This window comes from Psammomys obesus, unplaced genomic scaffold (assembly GCF_907164565.1).
Source record: "Psammomys obesus unplaced genomic scaffold, mPsaObe1.curated_primary_1811, whole genome shotgun sequence".
Lineage (NCBI taxonomy): Eukaryota > Metazoa > Chordata > Mammalia > Rodentia > Muridae > Psammomys > Psammomys obesus.
The window spans coordinates 603714-624127 of record NW_026594377.1 but is presented as its reverse complement, the minus strand read 5'-3'; the positions used below and the strand labels follow the sequence as shown (position 1 = coordinate 624127).

Below are 20414 nucleotides of genomic sequence, written 5' to 3'. Positions count from 1 at the left end.
TGTGTGTGTGTGTGTGTGTGTGTGTGTGTGTGTGTGTGTGTGTGTGTAATGTATGTAAAGATGACTGGAGGTGGTGGGGCATACTGTCATCCTGGCAGGTGGGAGCTGATGCAGGAGGATCAGTGGTTTGGACCAGCCATGGTTAGGTATCAAAACTCTTGATTTTAAAAACCAAAAGGGAGCCAGGCTCAGTGGCACACGCCTGTAATCCCAGTGCTCGGGGAGGCAGAGGCAGGTGGAGCTCTGTGAGTTTGAGGCCAGCCTGGTCTACAAAGTGAGGCCAGGACATCTAAGGCTACACAGAGAAACCCTGTCTCCAACAGAAAACAAAACAAAAACAAAAAGGAAAAAGAAGAGGTGCTGGTACACATCCGTCTTCTTGGCACTCCAGAGACAGAGGCAGGATTGCTGAACACTGGTGGCTGGCCTGGTGCAGGCCGTGAGTTCCAGGTCAGCAAGACCTGTCCGAGCTGAGAGAAGATGGCAGTGCCCTGGAGCCTTGGCTCTCTATCCAGCACCACATAAGCAGGCGCAGTAGCCCTGGCCCACTCCCAGACACGCAGTAAACTTGAGGCCAGCCAGGGGTGTGTGAGACCTGCTCACATGAAAAAGAAAATCCAGGGCTAGAGCGATGGCTCAGCGTCTAAGAGCACTAGGTGCTCTTCTAGAGGGCCCAGTTCAGTTCTCTCCACCCACATGGCAGCTCACGACTGTTTGTCACCCCAGTTCCATGGGATCTGACATGCTCACACACATAAATGCAGGCAAAACACCAATGCACAAGAAATAAACAACAAAGAAAACAGTGTTTCTGTAAGGTGTAGTCAAGAAGAGGGAGTGTCATGTGGCCATCTGTGGCAGAGATTAAAGGGACAGTCACAAGGGAAAGGTGCTGGGTGGGGCTTGCTCCTGCTACAGCCCAGTGACACCCAGGACAGAACAGGTTTTGTTGTTTGCAGCTTCCAGGTCAGAGGCGTTTGTTGCACTGCCACAGCTCCAACATACTGTGTGACCTCATGGAGACAACTTCAGAAAGACACATTCACGGAGACAGAAAATGAATTTGAGGGGGCTTGGCAACAGGGCTGGGTTCTGGGTGTGCCCCCAATGCCAAAGCTATAGCCAGGTGGTGTTCTCTGCTGGGTTGTGTTTTTCAGTTCTAGCCTTAAGAGTCTTCCATTAGCTGGCTGTGGGGATGCACACCTTTAATCCCAGCACATGAGAGGCAGAGGTATGCAGATCTCTGTGAGTTCGAGGCCAGCCTGGTCTGTAACGTGAGTCAGGACAGCCAAGGCTACACAGCCAGAGAAACCCTGTCTCAAAAAACAACAACAAAGAAAACCCTCCATTTAGGGTTATTTTGGGAGTTTTCTAGCTTTCCTCCTTGAATTAGACACGCCTACTGTCCATCTGCTCTGTCTAACCTGCTCAAGCCACAGCTGTGGGTAGTTCCTGAGCCCCAGTTGATCATGGGGGTACCCTTCCCAGCAGGGCCCATGGCCTTGGTGAGCATGATCATCTGCCAGGAAGCTGCGGGAGGATTCCTGAACGGCATTTCCCAACAGGCTGGGCTTTACTGGAAAGGGGAGGCTACCAGGAGGTTGCTGGCCAGGGTTCAGTCCCTGCAGTTCCTTCTGCCGGCAGGGCTCTGAGAAGGTGGCCTGGGCCTGGGCCTGGTGCCTGGGCTTACTGAAGAAGGCATCATGCCCTCCCTTCCTTGTGTCCTGGGTCAGGGCCGGCAGTGGCTGGAGGAGGAACACTGCTCAGTGGGGTTGGCTGTACACGGTGAAGCTCCTGGCTCCAGGGAAGGGCAGTATACACTGCCACTCTCACCCAGCCTTGTCTGGCTCTAGATATGATCTGTTCATTACATGTCTGGCCTCTCAGCCCTGGTTCTTAGCAGCCTTGGATCTAGTGTCTCAGACACAGCCCTACTCTTCCTGATTTGGGACCAGTCCACAGTATGCTGCCCAGATGGAGCCGCATGTCTGCATGGACACCAAATTGGATTGGGGCCCATATGCCTTTCAAGCACATGGCAACCTTTTTTTTTTTTTTTTTTTAAGATTTCTTTATGCTGGGCAGTGGTGGCACACGCCTTTAACTCCACCACTCAGGAAGCATAAGCAGACGGATCTCTTGAGTTTGAGGCTAATAGTGTGTGGTCAGTAGAGCAAGTTCTAGGACAGCCATGGGTACACAGAGAAACCCTGTCCCGAAAAACCAAAAAGGAACAGGAAAAAAAAAGAAGAAGAAGAAGAAGAAAAGAAAAAGAGAGGTGGGAACAATTGACTATTGCATGTGGGTGTGTGCTGTGTGTTTAGGCTCTGCAGACACCAAGAAGCCTGGACACTTTAAAAAATTATTTTATTATTTGTTTTTCTGAGACAGGCTTTCTTTGTGTAGCTTTGGCTCTCCTTGTAGACCAGGCTAGCCTTGAACTTACAGTGATCCACCTGCCTCTGCCTCCCTGGGATTAAAGGTATGTACTACCATGCCCAGCTAACCTGGGCACTTTTTTAAAAAAATTCTTTATTAATTACACTTTATTTACTTTGTATCCCCGCTGTGGTTCCCTCCCTCCTCCCAATCCTTCCCTTCCTTTACCCTTTGCATGCATGCCCCTCCCCAAGTCCACTGATAGGGGAGGTTTTCTTTTCCTTCCTTCTGATCCTAGTCAATTAGGTCTCATCACGAGTGGCTGCATTGTCATCTTCTGTGGCCTGGTAATGCTGCTTCCCCCTCAGGGGGAGGTAATTAAAGAGCAGGCCTACCAGTTCATGTCAGAGACAGTCCCTGTTCCTATCACAATGGACCCCACTTGGAGACTGAACTGCCATGTGCTGCATCTGTGCAGGGGTCTTAGGTTTAACACTGCCATTTTAGCTGTCCTGAACTCACTTTGTAGACAAGGCTGGCCTCAGACTCAGGGATCTGCCTCCAGAGTGTTGGGATTTAAGGCCTGCACCACTGTCAGCTGGCTTAAATAAGTCTTTAAAAAAAAAAAATTGCCATAGGCTTGAACTGCATATGGTCCCCAATTCAGTGATGTTGCCATTAGAGACGTGGGCTCAAGCTGGGCAGTATGTGGGGGAAGGCTCCCAATCTGTCATCCTGTAAAGTTTCCAAGGTGGTCAGGATGCCAGCTTCCCTCTGGAGGGCCTTCCCTACCCAGGCAGTGCCCACAGATACCAGCCATGCCTCACCGAGCAACACTGGTGTAAACTGTTGCACCTTGTATAAACATTTCCTGTTGCCTTACTCAGCTACTCTCCTGAGACAGAGAAGATTCTAGCACCCTGTGTCCTGATGCTTGCCTTGGTGTGTGTGTGTCTGTGTGTTTTGTGTCTGTCTTGGGACCAGCCTGCTGGGGCCTTGCCTATTCCCACTACATTGCCCTGTCCCAGGAATGGGTCAGTGCTGAGAGCATTCAGGCCCAGTGACCACAACACTCATGTCTCTGCCCCACAGACCTGAAGCCAGGTGGCTCTCAACCAAGTATGCTGGTGCTGTCGCCAGGTGCAACCACCTGGCCAGTACTGTGTCTCACAGTTGTGTCCTTGGTTTCGGCAAGCTTCAGGAGTGACACAGCCCTCAACAGCACACAGTCGGGCTTGTTAGGCTGATGGGATCACTTACAACCCACCCTAGGGATGGTGATGTGACCCCCCCAAGCCACATATGTTGCCCTCCAACATGCACCTAGGGGCCAGTCTAGAAATTGCTGAGAGCACAGAAGTGTCATACCTGCTGTCACCTGGTCCACAGGACTCTGTCTTGCTGTGGAGGTGGCACCACAGGCTGTGGGCCCCTGAAGACAGCAGCCAGATGGAGCTTCAGCCCTGACTCTCGGGGCAGGGGTTAGTCCAGGTACGCTTACACTTCCATATCACTGTTCACTCAAGTGGGCCAGGAACCTGGAGCTGAGGCAGAGGTCATGGAGGCTTACTGGTTTGCTCAGCCCGGGTGAAGCCAGGACCACCATGCCATGAAGGGTGCCATCCACATCAGGCTGAGACCTTCCCCATCAATCACTAATTAAGAAAATGCCCTGCAGGCTTGACTGCAGCCTAATCTTATGGAGGACTCCCCTCCTCCTAGATGACCCCAGCTTGTTGTTTTAGGTCAAGTTGACCTAAAACTGTCTGGCACAGTTGACCCCTTGTTGGCTTAAAAAAAAAAAAAAAAAAAAAAAAAAAAACGTTACTGTTAAGCCATAACTTTTCCTTTCCCAAGATCACATATTAATATCAACATTAACAATATAAATATTCCAAAATTTTAAGTCACACAATCTTTAAAAATTCAGTCTCTTTAAAAAAAATAGCTGGTCTCTTAAAATCCAGTCTTTTAAAAGTCAAGGTCTCTCAACAGTGGGCTTCTGTACAATCAAAACTCTTACTTCAGGAGGGAAGAGCCAGGGCACAGTAACAATCAAGTCAAAGCAAGACCCAAACTCTGTAAGTAACTCAGTATCCAGTTGACGGGTGGCACTCGCCTGTAATCCCAGCACTTGGGAGCAGAGGTAGGCAGATCTCTTTCAAGGCCAGCCTGTTCTGCAGATGAGTTCCAAGATAGTTAGGGCTACACAGAGAACTCTGTCTCCCCACCCCAACCCCTCAAAAAATCCCAATCAAACCAAAAAACCCCTTAATAGCCAGTGTTTCGATCCTCCAAGATCTGGGCTCCTCCAGGGAGTGTGGTTGCTTCTGGTCCTGCCCTGGGGCTCTGCACACACACTGTCTTAGGCAGCCTCACTGCACCCCTGCTGCTGTCCTTGCTGGCCTCCTGTGTTACCTGTCCTCTACTGCAGATGGGCTGTGCTTTCACCCAGAGTCTGTCCTGGCTCTCTAGGGGGACTCTAGCCCCGTTACAGAGTGCCAGGCCTGGACGTGCTCTGTGACCCCTTCATGCCTTCAAACCAGCCCGCCTGGGAATTTTTCCTAGTCAGAAGCTTGTGAGGGCTGACGGCATTGGCCATTTTTGAGACAGCTTCTGTGTGCTGCCCCTGCGGAAACGCTTCACAGCAGAGTTCACCTCAGTGATGCCGCTCTCTCTTTTTTTTTTTTTTTTTTTTTTCTCTTTTGAAACAGGGTTTCTTTGTGTAGCCTTGGCAGTTCTGGACTCACTTTGTAGAGGAGGCTGGCCTTGAACTCATGGAGATCTATCTGCCTGCCTCTGCCTTCTGAGTGCCGGAATCACAGGTGTGTGCCACCGTGCCTGGCTTCTTAATAGCTTTTCTTGCTCAAAGTTCCAGAGTCCTTGCATACCTCTCAGAACAGCAGGTCTCTGCGCCACTCCACTATCTTGGTACCAGTTTCTGTATCGACTAGGCTTTCTATTGCTGTGGTGAAACCATGACCAAAAGCAGCTTACACAGGAAGGGGTTGGCTTATACTTCCCAGCTGCTGCTCAGTGAAGGTGGGACCAGCACCAGTCACACCCCTGCCTGCATTTAAGCCGCCTACCATGATCTCACCTGACCCACACCCTACAGCCCCATATTTTCACCACCATCAGTGCCCACAGGAGAACTGCCCTTCCACGTCTCCCGTGCAGACAGCTTCCTGTCCCTCGCACTCTGCTCAGTGCTGTCCGCTCTGTGTGCCACCCCTCCCCTGCCCCACAAGAACAAACCTGGGTGTTGCCTTGTCTGGGCATTTCTCCACCAACCTGTCCCTCTCTGGGTAACGAGAGTCCCATGCTGGGTGACTCCCTTTTCTCCACTCACCTCCCAGGCTTGTGGGCCAGCATCAACTGGACCTCCTTGCTCTCAAGTGTTACCAGACCACATTAGAAGTGGCTCCATGGCTTTGCAGAACTCTGCCTGGGTTTTCTCAGTGAGGGGAGCCAAGATAAGCCAAGACCTGAAGACCCACCTCCCTCTTGGCTGCAATCTGGATATAGTGTGTGCATCTTGGCCTGCGAGGTCCCTGCCCTGGCCCCTTCTACCTCGCTAGGACATGTGGCAACCGGGGCTGGCTGCACTGTCCTGACAGTGAGAAGCGTGGTGGGCCCTGACAGCAGGGGCCTCTTGTTCATCTGGCTGCTCACTTATCCTCCCTGAGTGTCCTGTGCTTAGTGCCATGCTGCTTGGGTGGGCGGCTGTGTGTAGCCCCAGTTCTTGCAGTGCTGCTGTGATCACCTACCTGTACAGGCCTCTGAGAGCACAGCATGCAGATGGGTGGTGCTGAGCAGTGTGTTAGTGGACGGCAGGTGCCAGCCACCACAGCCACAGCACCTTGCTTTAGATGACAAGAGCATGTCACTTCTTGGTTTGGTTTGGTTTGGTTTGGTTTGAGGCAACGTATCATGTAACCAGGTTCTAAGCTTGCAGAGTCTTTGACCACCTCCCTTTGCCTCCCAAGTACTGGGTTTACAGGTGTGTCGCAGCATGCCTGACTCCAGATTGCTTCTTTCCCAAGCTTCCAGGAACAGCCATAGCCTGCCTGAGCTGCCAGGACCCAGGGCTGTGGGCCATGTAGAGCCCCTAGCCCTGTAATTCTCAAGCTTGTAATTCATAACTAGTAACCACCGTACACTCACCAGATTCGGGGAGAGCTGGTGCTGGAGCTGCCGAGACCCTCAGCTGCCCAAGTCCCAGGGGGCTGTGTTCTTTCTGACGGGAACCAGCGCAGGGCAAGGCTTCTACAGGCTCCAGCTTGTATTCCTTTCGAGACCTGGCTGAGAGGGTGGGCTGCATTCCAGAAAGTTCTTGGATGCGCCGGGTGGTTGTGTGTGTGTGTGGATAGGGCGTTAAATCCAGTTTGTGCGCTGGACCACTGATTGCTCAGAACCCTGTGGTGGCTGCAGTAGGAAGGCGTGCTTTAGAACACAGGACACCTTTGCAGAAACTCAACCCCCTGTGCCATTCAAGGTCTTTGAGTCTGTGCTGTGTGAAGAGATTAGATGTGAGGCACTGCTGGCTAGTGGCTGGCACCAACAGGGTCACCTGTTTCCTGCATACTAGCTCCCCCAGTGGGCTTCCAGCTGTCAGGCTCATGGGTCAAGGCCATGGGGACAGCTGTGGTCCTCTGTTTGTTGTGGGACTGAGCAGCCCCTCCTGGTCTTTTGTTAATCTGCTTTCATTCTCTGAGGTCACTGTGACCTTGTGACGGGTATGGTCACCGTTGGCTTTTGAGGCAAGGTCTTGCTCTGCAACCCAGGCTGACCTGGTCTCATCAGCCTTCTGCCCCAGCCTCCTGCCTGCTGGTGCACCACCATGCACAGCTTGTTCTGTTGTTCTGTTGCTCTGCCCATCCATGGCTTGTTGTTGAGATGAAGGGCCTAGCCTCTGTGCCCAGGAGCCCAGGAGCCCAGGTCTGTGATAGCAGCCAGGTCACATGGGGACAACCACCTGAGATCAGCCATAAGGTCAACCCTCAGAGCTGACCTGCTGGGCTGCCATCCAGACTCCATGTACATGATGAAGGATGGTGTCCTTTCCTGCCTTTTCCCTGGCACTCAGAAGTCTTGCTCCATGGTGAATCCTGTGTTCTGCGTCTGTGCTAGCCTCTGGAGAGCTTGGCCCTGAGGTAAAGGTGGACCAGGCCTTGCACCTGTTCTTCCAACCCCTGAGCATGGTTGAGGCCTCAGGCCCATTGACATAGTGTCACTGATATTTTGGCCAGAAGGGCCACCTTGTGTCTCTCAAAGACTTCCTTTAACCTTTCTTGCCGTTTATGTTAAGATATGACCCCATGACAGAGTCTAAGCATGTATACAAGCCCTGAGGAAAGAAAGTGAAAGGATACTGAGTGGCTCAAGGATCTGTGTACAGAGGATGCTGCTTTGTGGTACCCTAATCCACAGGGACATCCACATGGGAGGCAGTGCACATTGCCACAGAGCTGACAGAAGCGCCTGGCCAGTGAGGAATTGTATGTTCTAAATTCTCTGTCAGGGTCTCAAGTAGCCCAGGCTGGCTTTAAACTTATATAGACAAAGATGCCTCATCCTCCTAAGTATGGAGATATACTAACGCAGCATGTGACCCTCAGGGCCCGAGGTCATACCCAGGGCTCCTTCTGCTTCTGGGTATCTCCACCAGTTGCTGGCCCCTCAACTCTGAAAATGTGAGCTTTGGCTGTAAGTTTTCCTGGTCTCCTGGTATGGCATACCAAGGAAGGGCTGGGGTTGGCTTAGTGACAAGTGTGCACCTGGTAATGCCCAGCATCACGCAAGACCAAACAAACCCTACCACCCCATCCAGCATGCATGCATGTGGCTCTCACCTGGGGTGGGGCTGCCACTCCTGCCTGCTCATGGGTGTGGGCTGGGGACATCTCTCTCAGGTTGTCTTTTTTGTCAACACCTGTCATTCCAAAACTCTCCTGTGTGTCTTAAGGCATTCCAGCAAACACCTGGTTTTGTTCCTAAGGACTTACTTGACCAGATTCTGCGCTTCTAATGAGACCAGTGGGTAAAGGCTGGGTTATGGTTTGGCCTTGTGTCTTTAGCACAGTGGCCCTAGTGCATGCTGCCCCTTGTATGTGGTCCCCATGGGAAACAGAGTGGATGCTGGGTGTTCCGGACCGTGACTGGCTGGCTGGCTGGCCTGTTCCTGAGGGGCTGACTCTGTGGAATGTGTCTGCTGAGATGTGACCATGACTCTGTAGAGAACAAGGGGGACTCTACCTCCATTCTTGGGGCCAAGTGTAGGTCATTTTGTAGGGCCACAGGCTGCCTCAGAGGTCCACCTGTCCTCTTGGCTGCCTGCTCCTGCCATGCCAGCTGGTGGCAGTAGTTCTGGCCCTGGCCCAGTGCAGCACACTTCTCACCCCCACGCCTAAGAGCTCCACCTGCCCTGCTTGGGAGGCATTGGCAGTACAGCTACACAGAGCCTCTGAGTCTTGGGTGAGGTGGAGGAGTCAGGAGCCTGCAGACAGCAGTGTCTCTGGGAAGTTGCCCTGGCCGGGAAGGCACAGGAGTGAACTCGGGGCTGTGTGTGGGCTGTCCTGAGCCGAAGCCCTCCATGCAGGGTTTCTTCAGAGGCTGTCACACAGACACAGTGACTAAAGCCAGCTAAAGCGAAGGGCTAGCCAGGTGCACCCACTGACAGCAGCAGCATGTGTGATATGCACCTCAGCTGGGCTCACACACTGCTGGCTCCTGCATCTGGCAGCCCTCTTGGCTGTGGCCCTGCCTTTGTGATCTGCTTCCTCCTCTTTTGGGGAGTCACAACCTGTGGCAGCGTCCTTGGCTCCTGGCTAGCCTCTCCAAGGCTCTTCTTCTGTGACTTTGGCTCTGCCAGTTGGAGGGGCTACTGACCCTTCAAAACTCTGAGGTTCTCTGAATATGCTGTTTGGCTGGAAGGGCAGAGATGTTCTGTCCATTGATGCTTTCCCCTTTTGTCTCTTGTAGGATTCTGTGTCACTGAAACCATCCATCCGATTTGAAGGAAGCCAAGGAGTAAGTGTTCCCTGTCCGATACACATGGACTATGGAAGAGTCGGGTTCCTGCCTGTTCACCTCTGAGTGGCCCCAGACTGGACCCTGATGCCCAGTGAAGGCCATGTGTGAGAGCAAGTGGTCATTTCACAGTGATCCTTGGGGTGCCTTCTTGAAGATGGATGCCATTCCAGCCCCCTGTTGGGTGGGCATGTGTGTGGTATTTCATAGTGATAGAAATGCCTCCATGTAAAACCCAACCCTCACCACCTTGTGGTTCTGGGGAGGAAGCCCAGCACTTGTGACAGGTCAGGCAAGTGCTCTGCCAGTTAGCTGCTAGCTCCAGGCCTCTGCTTTAATCACTGTTCTGCTGCTGTGGGGAGGCACCGTGACCGCGGCAGCTCTTGCAGCATTTAACTGGCTGCTGGCTTACAATTTGATCACCATAGTGAGTGCATGGTGGCAGGAAGGCAGACATGGTGCTGGAGCAGTAGTTGAGAGTCTATATCCTCATCTGTAGGCACAGAAAGAGGCTCTGGGCCTGGCTTGGGCTTTTGAAACCTCAAAGTCCACCTCCAGTGACAGACTTCCTCCAACAAGGCCACACCTCCTAATTCTTCTAATCCTTTCAAATGGTGCTACTCCCAGGCAACTAAGCATTCAAATATATGAGCCTGGGGTACCCATTCTGATTCAGACCAGCACAGCCTCTTCTAGTTGTTGTTGTTTTTGGTCTTTTTGTTATTTTGTGTCTCCCCCCACCCCCAAGCTGAGGACCGAACCCAGGGCCTTGTGCTTGCTAGGCAAGCGCTCTACCACTGCGCTAAATCCCCAACCCCCTCTTTTTACTTTATTTCCCCTAATTCTTTTGCATATTTGTTTATGCACTAAGTGCCCAGTACCCACTGAGATGGAAGATAACTGCATGCCCTGGAACTGGAGTTATAGGTAGTTGAGAGCTGCCATGTGGGTGTTTGAATTCGAATCTAAGGCCTCTGCAAGAACAAACAGTGTTCTTAACCCTGAGCCATCTCTGCAGCCCCCACCTTTTACTTATATTTTGAGATAGCATCTAGCTATATTACTGAGAATCATCCTGCCTCAGCCTCCTGAGTCTATGGTGGCCAATCTATGCCCAGTCCTATCTTTTTATCTTTTCACTTGAAGTTGCTGCCTCGTGGCTGACTTGGTAGGTACCCAGCAGCCTATGGGGTTGGGTGGCTGTGGTGGACTCCCTGTGCCTCCCAGGGTTCTGGGGCTATGTGCCCGTCTGACTGGGAAGAGGTCATCCTGACCACTGGCCCCTCATAGGAGTTGACTGTGGGGTTGCAGCCCTAGGGAAGGCTGGGGCACTAGTGTCCCCATCCCTCTCCTGTAGATGCCCAGACCCTGCAGGTGAATTCAGCTTCATCTTACTGTGACTGGCTGCCAGACAAACGGCATGCCTCAGCTGCCCACGGGGCCCACAGTTGCTAGCCTGTGGAGCCCTGTATTAGTGAGGGTTGTCTAGGGAAGCAGAACTGATAGAATGAAGAATGAATGCCGATATATGCGGGATTTATTAGCATGGCTCACAGGCTGTGGTCCAGCTAGTTCAACACCAGCTGCTGGAGGGTGGAAGCCCAACAGTCCAGTAGCCGCTCGGTCCGTGAGGTGGGAAGTCTCAGCGTCTTCCCTGTGCACCGTAGTCCTGAAGGAGTAGGCTCTAATGCCGGTGAAGGAGTGGACTTGCGAGGGAGAGGGAGAGCAAACAAGTAGTGTTCCCTTCCTCTGTGTCCTTTATCCAGGCTGCCAGGAGAGGGGGTGGCCCAGATGAAAGGTGAATTTTTTCACCCCAGAAGACCCGGATCTAGGGTGGATCTTCATACTTGAAATGATTCCACTAAGGAAAAGTTCCTCAGAGGTGTGCCTGGCCACTTGGGTTTTAGTTAATTCCAGATGTGGTCAAGTTGACAAGCAAGAAGAGCCATCACAATTGCATAGTTCTGGCCTGTGTACCAAGTGCTTATTCCACAGAAGTACCAGCCATGCTTTTTGCCGCCTCTGTGCTTTGGTCCAAGTCCACCGCACATCTGTATGTGATGGGGTCATGGAACCCAGAACAGCAAGTTCCCGACACTCGCCCTTAGCATACTCCTGCCCTACTCCTCATTCTGGGCTGGCCTCAACCTCATTTTCTGCCTCAGCCTCCTTAAGAACATGCCACCTGTTAAGGGTCTTGATGTCACACATGACTGGGGTGTATGTCTGGATGCCTCAGCATTGCCCCTGCAGTCAGTGTGGCCAGAACCAGGCTCCGGAAGACTGTGTGCTTAGCAAAGACCCAGTGTATGCCACCTGGTCATGGCCACCCAGGACCCCAGAACAACTAGATTCCCAGGACCAGTTCCTTGGCATGGACCTCATTCCCCAGACCCCTGCAGCATTTGCCTGTATGCACTGCTCCTCCTTTGTGGATCTTGAGCTCTACCATCCCTGGTCTCTGGCTGTTACCGGGCATTGAAGCCATAGCCCTTGAGTGGCAGTGACTACTACCTGGCTGACCCTGTGATAGAGAACACTTGGTGTCTATGGCTACGTACCACGGTGCAGCCAGAGCGCATAACCCATGTATGTAGCTGGCAAGGCAGGGTGGTCAGAGACAGATGCTGTCCCTATGTCTAGGATCGGAGGCTGCAGAGTGACTAGGATTGCCATTGGTCATGCCTGCTGTCCTGGCTTCTAAGCCAGTGGTTCTCAACCTTTCCAAAGCTACGACCCTTTAATACAGCTTGTTATGTTATGGTGATCTCCAATTCTAAAATTACTTCCATTGTTACTTCATAACTAATTTTTCTCCTGTTATCAATCCTAATATAAATATCTGTATTTTCTGGTGGTCTTAGACAGTCCCTGTGGAAGGGTTGTTCGACCCCCAAAGGAGTCAGGATCCACAAGTTGAGCAAGCAGGGACAGCATAGGAAGGTTGTGGAAAGGTCCAAATGTTCAGGACCTTAAGTCTTCAGTGTTATTCCTGTAATGAGGCTGGGCAGGCTGCCCAAGGGGACTGGTTCACGCTATTCAGTCCGTGGGCGGAGGGGAAGGAAGCCAAATACCCATGTATTTTCTGAGGCCTGCTGTAATTAGGCTCATTCAGAAGAGGGTGTCCCAGAAGGAGCAGGCAGGATGCTTGGGTTCTTGGATGTACCCTGTGGACCACAGAACTGCACACCACTCCTTGTTTGGTTGGCTTGGTTTTCTCGAGACAGGCTTTCTCTGTGTAGCCCTTGTTGTCCTGGACTCTCTGTAGACCAGGCTGGCCTCTAACTCACGGAGATCCTCCTGCCTCTGCCTCCTGAGTACTAGGATTAAAGGTGTGTGCCACCACCGGCTTTTAGCGTTTATTTTTTATTTTTAATTGTGTTTCTGTGTTGGGAGAAGTAGCTTTTCCTGAGTCCAGAGAGGGTGTTGGATCCTCCAGAGCTAGAGTTGCAGGCTGCTTTGAGCTGCCATGAGGATCCTCTGTAGGAGCAGCAAGTGCTTTTGCCTTTGAGCCTCGGTTCAGCTTGTTTTAAACTGAGAAAACATTGCTTTAAAAGGACTCTCACTGTTAGCTGCCACCCAACTCAGTTCCCATGTAAAGATCTCCTCACACATACCATCTTGAGCCTGGATTATAGTGAAAGCTGGAAGGGTTCTAGGTGGGGCCAGTGCTCCCGGTGGCTGAACCTCAGACCACCAGGATGTCCCCCAGGCCTGGGTCCTCAGGCACTCCAGAGTGGATTTCACACACCTCACCAGGCTCTTTTTCTGAAAATGCTGAACCTAGGCCACCCATACCCTCAGACAGCTTGGAGCCATGCTGAAGTTGGTCACTAGGGCTGGCAGCTGAGACCCCCCCCACAGCAGCAGGCTCTGGCTATGCCTTGATGTTATGATGCTACTACCCACTGGGCAACTGCAGCATTCACCATGGCAGATCCAGCTCTCCTTTGAGTCCTGGCCAAGTCCCCCACCTGCTGCCTCTACCATCCCTGGATGATAGAGCCCAGCACCCTGTGTGGCTTGTCCCCAGAGGGACAAAGCTCCCTTTCTCAGTTCTGCCACAGCCCCAGCACTGACTGCAGTGCCCTGCCTCTCCTGCTTGGCACCCTTGCAGAGCTCAGGCTGCTGGCCCTGGATCAGGGCATTTGCAAGGAGCCCAACTGTCACTGGCTGTGACAACAGCCACATGCAACTCAGGGCTTGTGCCAAGAGGGTGTCAGCCCCAGCCTAAGCCGGGAACTCATGCCGTGGAGGCTCCACACACTAGGCACACTCAGAAACCCTTTCAAGTTCCACAGCCCATGGCCGCTTCCTCTTGCCATTCAGCAGAGTGCTAAAGCTACCCGGAAGGCCAGTCAGGACCTTGGCGGATGGGATGAGTCTGGGTGGCATTGCCTTCATGGCTCCTTGCAAGCTGCTGTTTTTTTGTGTCTACTGTGCATGCACATATGAGGCTGTATGCTTGGAATTGGTGTGTGTGCACACCTGGGTGAGGTGTGAGAAGCAGGCTGGGGCCTGGGTTGTCAGATGCGGGGTGCAGGGCACTCTTTCCCTCTCTGGACTTGATAAAAGCATTTGGGGGCTGGAGCAAGGAGTCAGTGGGTAGAGACTTGTTCAGCAACATTCCTGAGGCTCTGAGATCCATCCCAGGGCCAGACAAACCAGGCATGGTACACACCTGTCGTCCCAGCACTGAGGAGGTTGAAGCGGGACGGTCTGGAGTTCAAGGTCAGCCTAGGCCATGTTGTGAATTTGAGGTTGGTCTAGGCTAGAGACCCTGTCTCAGAAACAAACACATTTGAGCTAGGAGTGGTGGTGCACACCTTTAATCACGATGCTCAGGAGGTACTGGATAGATCTCTGAGTTTGAGGTTAGCCTGTTCTACAGAGTGAGTCCCAGAACAGCCAGGACTATACAGAGAGACCCTGTCTTAAAAAAAAGAAAAAAAAAGAAACGGGCTGAAGAGATGGCTGAAAAATACTGCCTGTTTTTCAGAGGTACTGAGTTCAATTTCCAGCTCCCACATAGTGTTCTTAACCATCTATGCTGGGATCTGATGCCCTCTTCTGGCATGCAGGTATACATGCAGGTAGAGCACTCATCTACATTAAATCAGTCAATCCATACACCCATCAATCAATCAATCAGTCAGTCAGTCTTTTAAGAAACAAACCACAGGTGAATCTCGGTGAGTTCGAGGCCAGTCTGGTCTACAGAGAGGTTCCAGGACAGCCAGGAATACACACAGAGAAACCCTGTCTTGAAAAAAAAAATTTTTTTTTTTAAATTTAAAGCCAAAAAAGCCTGCTGATGGTGGCACACACCCCTTTAACCCCAGCACTTGGGAGGCAGAGGCAGAGGCAGAGGCAGGTGGATCTCTATGAGTTTGAGGCCAGCCTGGTCTCCAGAGAGACTCTAGGACACCCAGGGCTACACAGGAAAACCCCGTCTTGAAAAAAATAAGATGAAAAGAAATCTGCCATCTTTATGCAAATTCCCAGGGCTCAAAGAACCCACCTCAGGAGCTGACCATGAAAAAAGGGTGACCCCATTTGACAAAAGGGGTGAATGTGGCCTCAGATCTGAGGATAAGACCTCCAATCCCATCTTTTAGCCAGAGAGAAGGGGGAATTTGAACCCTTTGAAGGGTGGAAGGAAGGGGTCTCAAAGACTCTGTGTTCTCACAAAGACCCTTTGCTTTCTCGAGGTGCTCAAACTCCACAAACACAAATAAAAACAAACCACACACACATTTGCATTAAGATTAAGGCAATGCAGGTGATAGGGCCTTTCAGGCTTGATAGCTGAGCCGTGCAGACCGTAGGGTGAAACGCACTGAGCCTTTCTGTTGGCGTCTGCTGAGAGGGATGCATGCTGTCAGCAGCCATTGCAGTTGTGTGCATTTTCCTTTCATGGATGCTCCAGGTCAGGACAGCCTCACTGGCAAGGTGGGGAGCCTGGGTGACAGACAGCCCGGACTACTCCATAGCCCAACGGTTTGGGTGATCTCCTGCTTGTCGAAGCAGGAGACACCCTTCATGCCAGGAAGTGCCAAAGAGGAGGGGCCCCATGTGTTCCTGCTGTGCAGCTTGCACATTGTAACTAGTGCATGGTGTCTGTGAGGTGTGAGTGCTGGCTTGTGCTCCAGCCTCCCCATGCCAAGGATCACAGTGACATCCCCTCTTTCTACAGCACATCTCTATACCCCAGCCTGACTGCCCCGAGGAGTTGCGGGCTTTCTCCTTCTACCTCTCCAACATTGGCCGTGACAGCCCTCAGGGCAGTTTCGACTGTATCCAGCAATATGTATCCAGGTAAGGCTACCTGCCCTCAGGCCCCTCGGGACCCCAAAACTACCACAAGCTAGCCTGCATCCTCTCCTGCAGTGGCCCAGGCTAGCATGGTGTGGCTTGGGGTAGGGGCATCCTAATGGTAAACTTCCCCTTGTTTTGCAGCCATGGGGATGTACACCTGGACTGCCTGGGCAGCATCCAGGACAAGGTCACAGTGTGCGCCACTGATGACTCCTACCAGAAGGCACGGCAGAGCATGGCGCAGGCAGAGGAGGAGACTCGGAGCCGCAGTGCCATTGTCATTAAGGCTGGAGGCCGCTACATGGGTGGGTGGGAAGCTGCATTCTGGGCCAGAAGCTGGGGCTTGCTCTGTCACATGGCCAAGGAGGGCTCGGCCTTGGGTGCTGGAGCTATGGATAGCTCAAGGCCCCACTTAGTTATCTAGTTGTTCCCAGTCACTCCTCCAAAGGTTACTGTGGGCACACTGTAGACTGGGAGGTGAGTAAGCTGTGGTGACATGGGGACAGTGCAGCACAGGGCGAGCAAGTGTGTTCCCAGGGGAGAAATATATGTCTAAGGCTGACCATTGTGCATGGACAGTTATCCTGAGGCGGACTACTTCTCAGGAGCTTGGCATTCCTTACCTTCCTGTAATTCTTTGTGTAGGCTTGAGGCCTGTGGTCTTTCCCTGTCCACTTTAGCCTATGTAGTGAATTTGAGGCCAGCTTGGTCCACAGGAGACCCTGCCTAAAGGGTGGGGAGATGCCTCAGTGGAGGACCTAGGTTGCTCCAGGCACACAACTGTAACTCCAGGTCCTCTTCTGGCCTCCTTGGCCACTGCATACATGCACAGACATATATATAGGCAAGACATTGTACATATAAAATAAAAATAAGTAAATCTCTAAAGAAGAGTGGGAATTTCGGCCAGGTGGTAGTGGCACACACTTTAAATCCCAGCACTCGGGAGGCAGAGACAGGCGGTTCTCTGAGTTCAAGGACAAACCTGATCTACAGAGTGAATTCAAGGAAATCCAGGACTACACAGAGAAACCCTGTCTTCAAAAAAAAAAAAACCTGGGAATTTTGCATTGCTCCTGCCCCACCCCCCACGCCTGCAGTGGGCCAGCCTTGAGTGGGACTTAAGTAGTTAGAACATGGCTGGACATCATCACTCGCACTGGCCTGTGCTGTCTCCCTGGTGACAGAGGCCCTCTCAAGGCCGAGATGGGCTGTGCACACATGGGAATGACTCTTTGCTCCTGTGGATACCAGTTGGTTAGCAGCCTCATTTTGTCACACCTTGTTTGGATACCATGGTGGCTTCTAAGACAGTCACTATTTAACTGGGGGCACAGCTGTTGTCTCAGCCCCAGGGTCTGGGGCAGAAAGATGGTGAATCAAGATAGGCTGGGCTCTATGGAGAGACCCATCTCAAACCACCAAACCCTGCATGAAACCTGCAGAGCCATGGTTTTGGTTCCAGTTCAGCCCTCTGACCAGAGGCCTGGACGTACCAAACCGAATTGGGCTGTGAGGAGGGCAAGCACTGGAGGGGTCCCCCTGGCCCAAGGCCTGCAGGTTCCTGCTTGCTGCCCTGAAGGGCTGCTCAAAATGACCTTTGGAAGGCCATATTTGGCACTAGGTGAGGCCACAGCTTAGTGATAGGCCCTTGGGTCTCTGCTGCAGCAGCTGGAGCAGCCCAGACGCAGTGACTCAGGTCGCCTCTAAAGCTACAGAAGCAAGCTCAGTTGGCAGTGGGGTGCTGTCAGAGGGAGGGTTCCAAGTTCTGCATCTAAGGGTACAAAGATCCTGTGGTATTTGGTGTTCCATGTTCCTCGGCCTTGAGACTCTGTCAGCCCCCAGTGCCTTTTGCCTTTGAACTGTGGCAAGACGCCTACACACTTGACACAGAATCTCAGTCTCCCCAGCCTCTCTCCTGTTGGCTGTTGCTTGCTTTGCTGTGTTGTGGACAGCTCATGCTGTCCTATGGCATGCCCCTACACCCTGAACCAGGCTCTCATTTCAGGCAAGAAAGTTCAATTCCGGAAGCCCGCACCAGGGGCGGCCGATGCAGTGCCCTTCCGGAAGCGGGCCACCCCCATCAACCCGGCAAGCGCCATCAGAAAGAGTGGTGGGAGCGGAGCCAGTAGTGTGGTGCAGCGGCCCTTCAGAGACCGGGTGCTGCACCTCCTGGCCCTAAGGCCCTACCGGAAGGCTGAGCTGCTACTACGGCTGCAGAAGGATGGGCTGACACAGGCAGACAAGGACACCCTGGACAGCCTGCTGCAGCAGGTGGGTACAGACCAGCGTGACCGCACGTGTTGCGGCCATTTTGAAAACACCTCTCCAGGCTGCCTAGCTCCATGGCGGTCCCTGGCCCGGCCTCCTGGAGCCTTGGACGGATCTGCCTGAGCAGGGTCCCTGGCGAGGATGCCTACAGACCTGTATGGTGTTGGAGCATAAAGTTGGCAGGTGGGCACCACCTGGAGATATGCTCAGAGCTTGTGTCTGATTGGCTGTTAGCACTGCACTGTTGATGGGGCCAGTCAGATACACCTGGGCCATGTCTTCCTTCTGTCCCCACCCACAGGATTTCCTGGGGCTCTGGAAGGTGAACATTCATACTGACATCATGCCCTAGCCAAGGGTGGCAGGATTAGGGGAAAGGAGCTTGCTGTCTGACGACCTGAGTTCAGCTACAGCATTGCCTTCCTCATCCTAATAACAATTGAGAAACAACTCGGACTAGAGAGATGTCCCGTGGTTAGGAGTGCTGGCTGCTCTTGACGAGGACCCAGGTTCCATTCTCAGCACTCGTGTGTTGGCTCACAACTAACTGTCTGTAAATCTAGTTCCAGGAGATCCAAAGCCCTTTTCCGTTCCCCAGGGGCACCAGGCATACACGTGGCAGTGGTGCACACCTTTAATCCCAGTGCTTGGGAGACAGAGGCAGGGTACCTGTGAGTTCAAAGCTAGCCTGGTGTGTATAGTGAGTTCTAAGAAAGCCAGGGCTGCCCAGAGAAACCCTGTCTCAACAAACAATTATTAGCCAAGCTTTGGGGATAGCATAGAAGTGGCTTGGGTAGCCTGGCCCCTTCCTCTGGGTGACAACATAATATAGAGTCTCAGAGAAAGCTTTGGAATCAGGGGAGACCATGCTCTGTCCCTGTCTCGGGCTGAGGAGTGCACAGATGTAGCGTGCAGGCAGAGGCGTCAAAGGCTGTGTCACTCCCAGAGTCTCTGATTAGCTGTGCTGGGCCTGCCATCCTGGCACTCTGAATGTGTGATGTGTCTTGTGGGGGTAGCGTAACCCCACACATCTAGAACCCTGTCTTGGGGGACAGGTCACCAGACTGGTCTGGTCCTTTACAGCCACCCCAGGTCCCAGAGACTCTGAGCACCTACAGTGGGGAGCCAGAAGCCTGCCCTAGGGCGGAATGCTGGCAGCAGTGACATCAGTGGGAACACATGGCATCTTGGAGGAGGAGCAAGTGGGGCTATGAGTTCCTGTTAGGAGTAAGGGCATGACAGTATACCAGTAAATCTCAGTGCTGTCACAAAGTTGACTGCCAGGTTGGCAGCCTCTGACAAGAAATTGTGAGTTCAAGGCCAGCCTCAGCTGTGAGGCAAGGCTGTGTCTCTAAAACCTAGGAAATACAATTCATTCCTCTTAGTCCTTACCCAGCCTTGGCACAGTTGAGTAGTGGATGTTTGCATGGCTGCATACTGGCACCCAGCAAGGCCAGCACAGATGTGGCCTTGGCCCCTTCAAAGCCTCTGATCAGATTCTTTGAGCTTCAGCTGACAGCCTGAGATAAAGCAGCTATGTATGTGTCTGTGTGTGGAGTGTAGAGAACCGGCTGGTGGCCACTATCCAAAGGGTGGAGGCTGTGAAGGGCTGTGAGCACATGAGTGGCTCAGCCACAACACAGTTTGGGCCTTCAGCGGCTCAGGCACAGGGAACCTGAGGTGGGAGAGCATGGGTCCGGGCGCTGCCACTGCCCTGTGGAGCCCATGGCTCCCCGAGCGCACACACCCTGCTGGCCCCACAGTGACGGTCAAGGAGAACTGGATATCTTGCAGGTGGCGAGTGTGAACCCCAAGGACGGCACGTGCACACTGCAGGACTGCATGTACAAAGATGTGCAGAAGGACTGGCCCGGCTACTCTGAGGGTGACCAACAGCTGCTGAAGCGTGTGCTCGTGCGGTAAGGCCCTGAGTGGGCATGTGGGACAGCAGGCTGCCACATGGTCACAATCATGGCTGTTCCAGCCGACTGTGCAGCCTCCTCTGGGCCAGGGTGTCCCATCCAGGTCCCCATAGCTTCTGAGGAGCCTCTGGGGCCCTCAGAGTGTGTGAGGCAGACGCCAAGAGAGCAGTACAGTAATTAGCCACTTCCCTAGGGTGCTGGCCGGGAGCAGTGGCTAATTGGTTCTTGAGTGATTTTTTTGCTGAAAGACTGTTACTGATTTCCTCCTGCTCAGGGACACCAGCTCACTCTGTGCTGGTCTCCTAACTGGAGTCCAAGTGCCCAGAGAGGCTGGGAGGGACATCGATGGCCCAGGCTCGCCACCTGTCACACCCTTTTGGACAACAGACCCAGCATTCTTGCTTCCTTTTCTTTCTTTTTCTTTTCCTCTTTCTTTTTTCCTTCCTTCCTTCCTTCCTTCCTTCCTTCCTTCCTTCCTTCCTTCCTTCCTTC

General features: G+C 52.7%; 1 protein-coding gene across 1 annotated transcript in view; it reads left to right on the top strand.

Moving 5' to 3' along the window:
- Positions 1–20414, top strand: part of Ell (elongation factor for RNA polymerase II) — a 47589-nt gene that overhangs the window by 21704 nt on the left and 5471 nt on the right. Inside the window, exons 2-6 of the mRNA XM_055618803.1 lie at positions 9364–9411; positions 15608–15729; positions 15871–16034; positions 17738–18003; positions 19795–19919. Of these exons, the coding sequence (XP_055474778.1) occupies positions 9364–9411; positions 15608–15729; positions 15871–16034; positions 17738–18003; positions 19795–19919 (725 nt within the window). The remainder of the gene's footprint in view (positions 1–9363; positions 9412–15607; positions 15730–15870; positions 16035–17737; positions 18004–19794; positions 19920–20414) is intronic.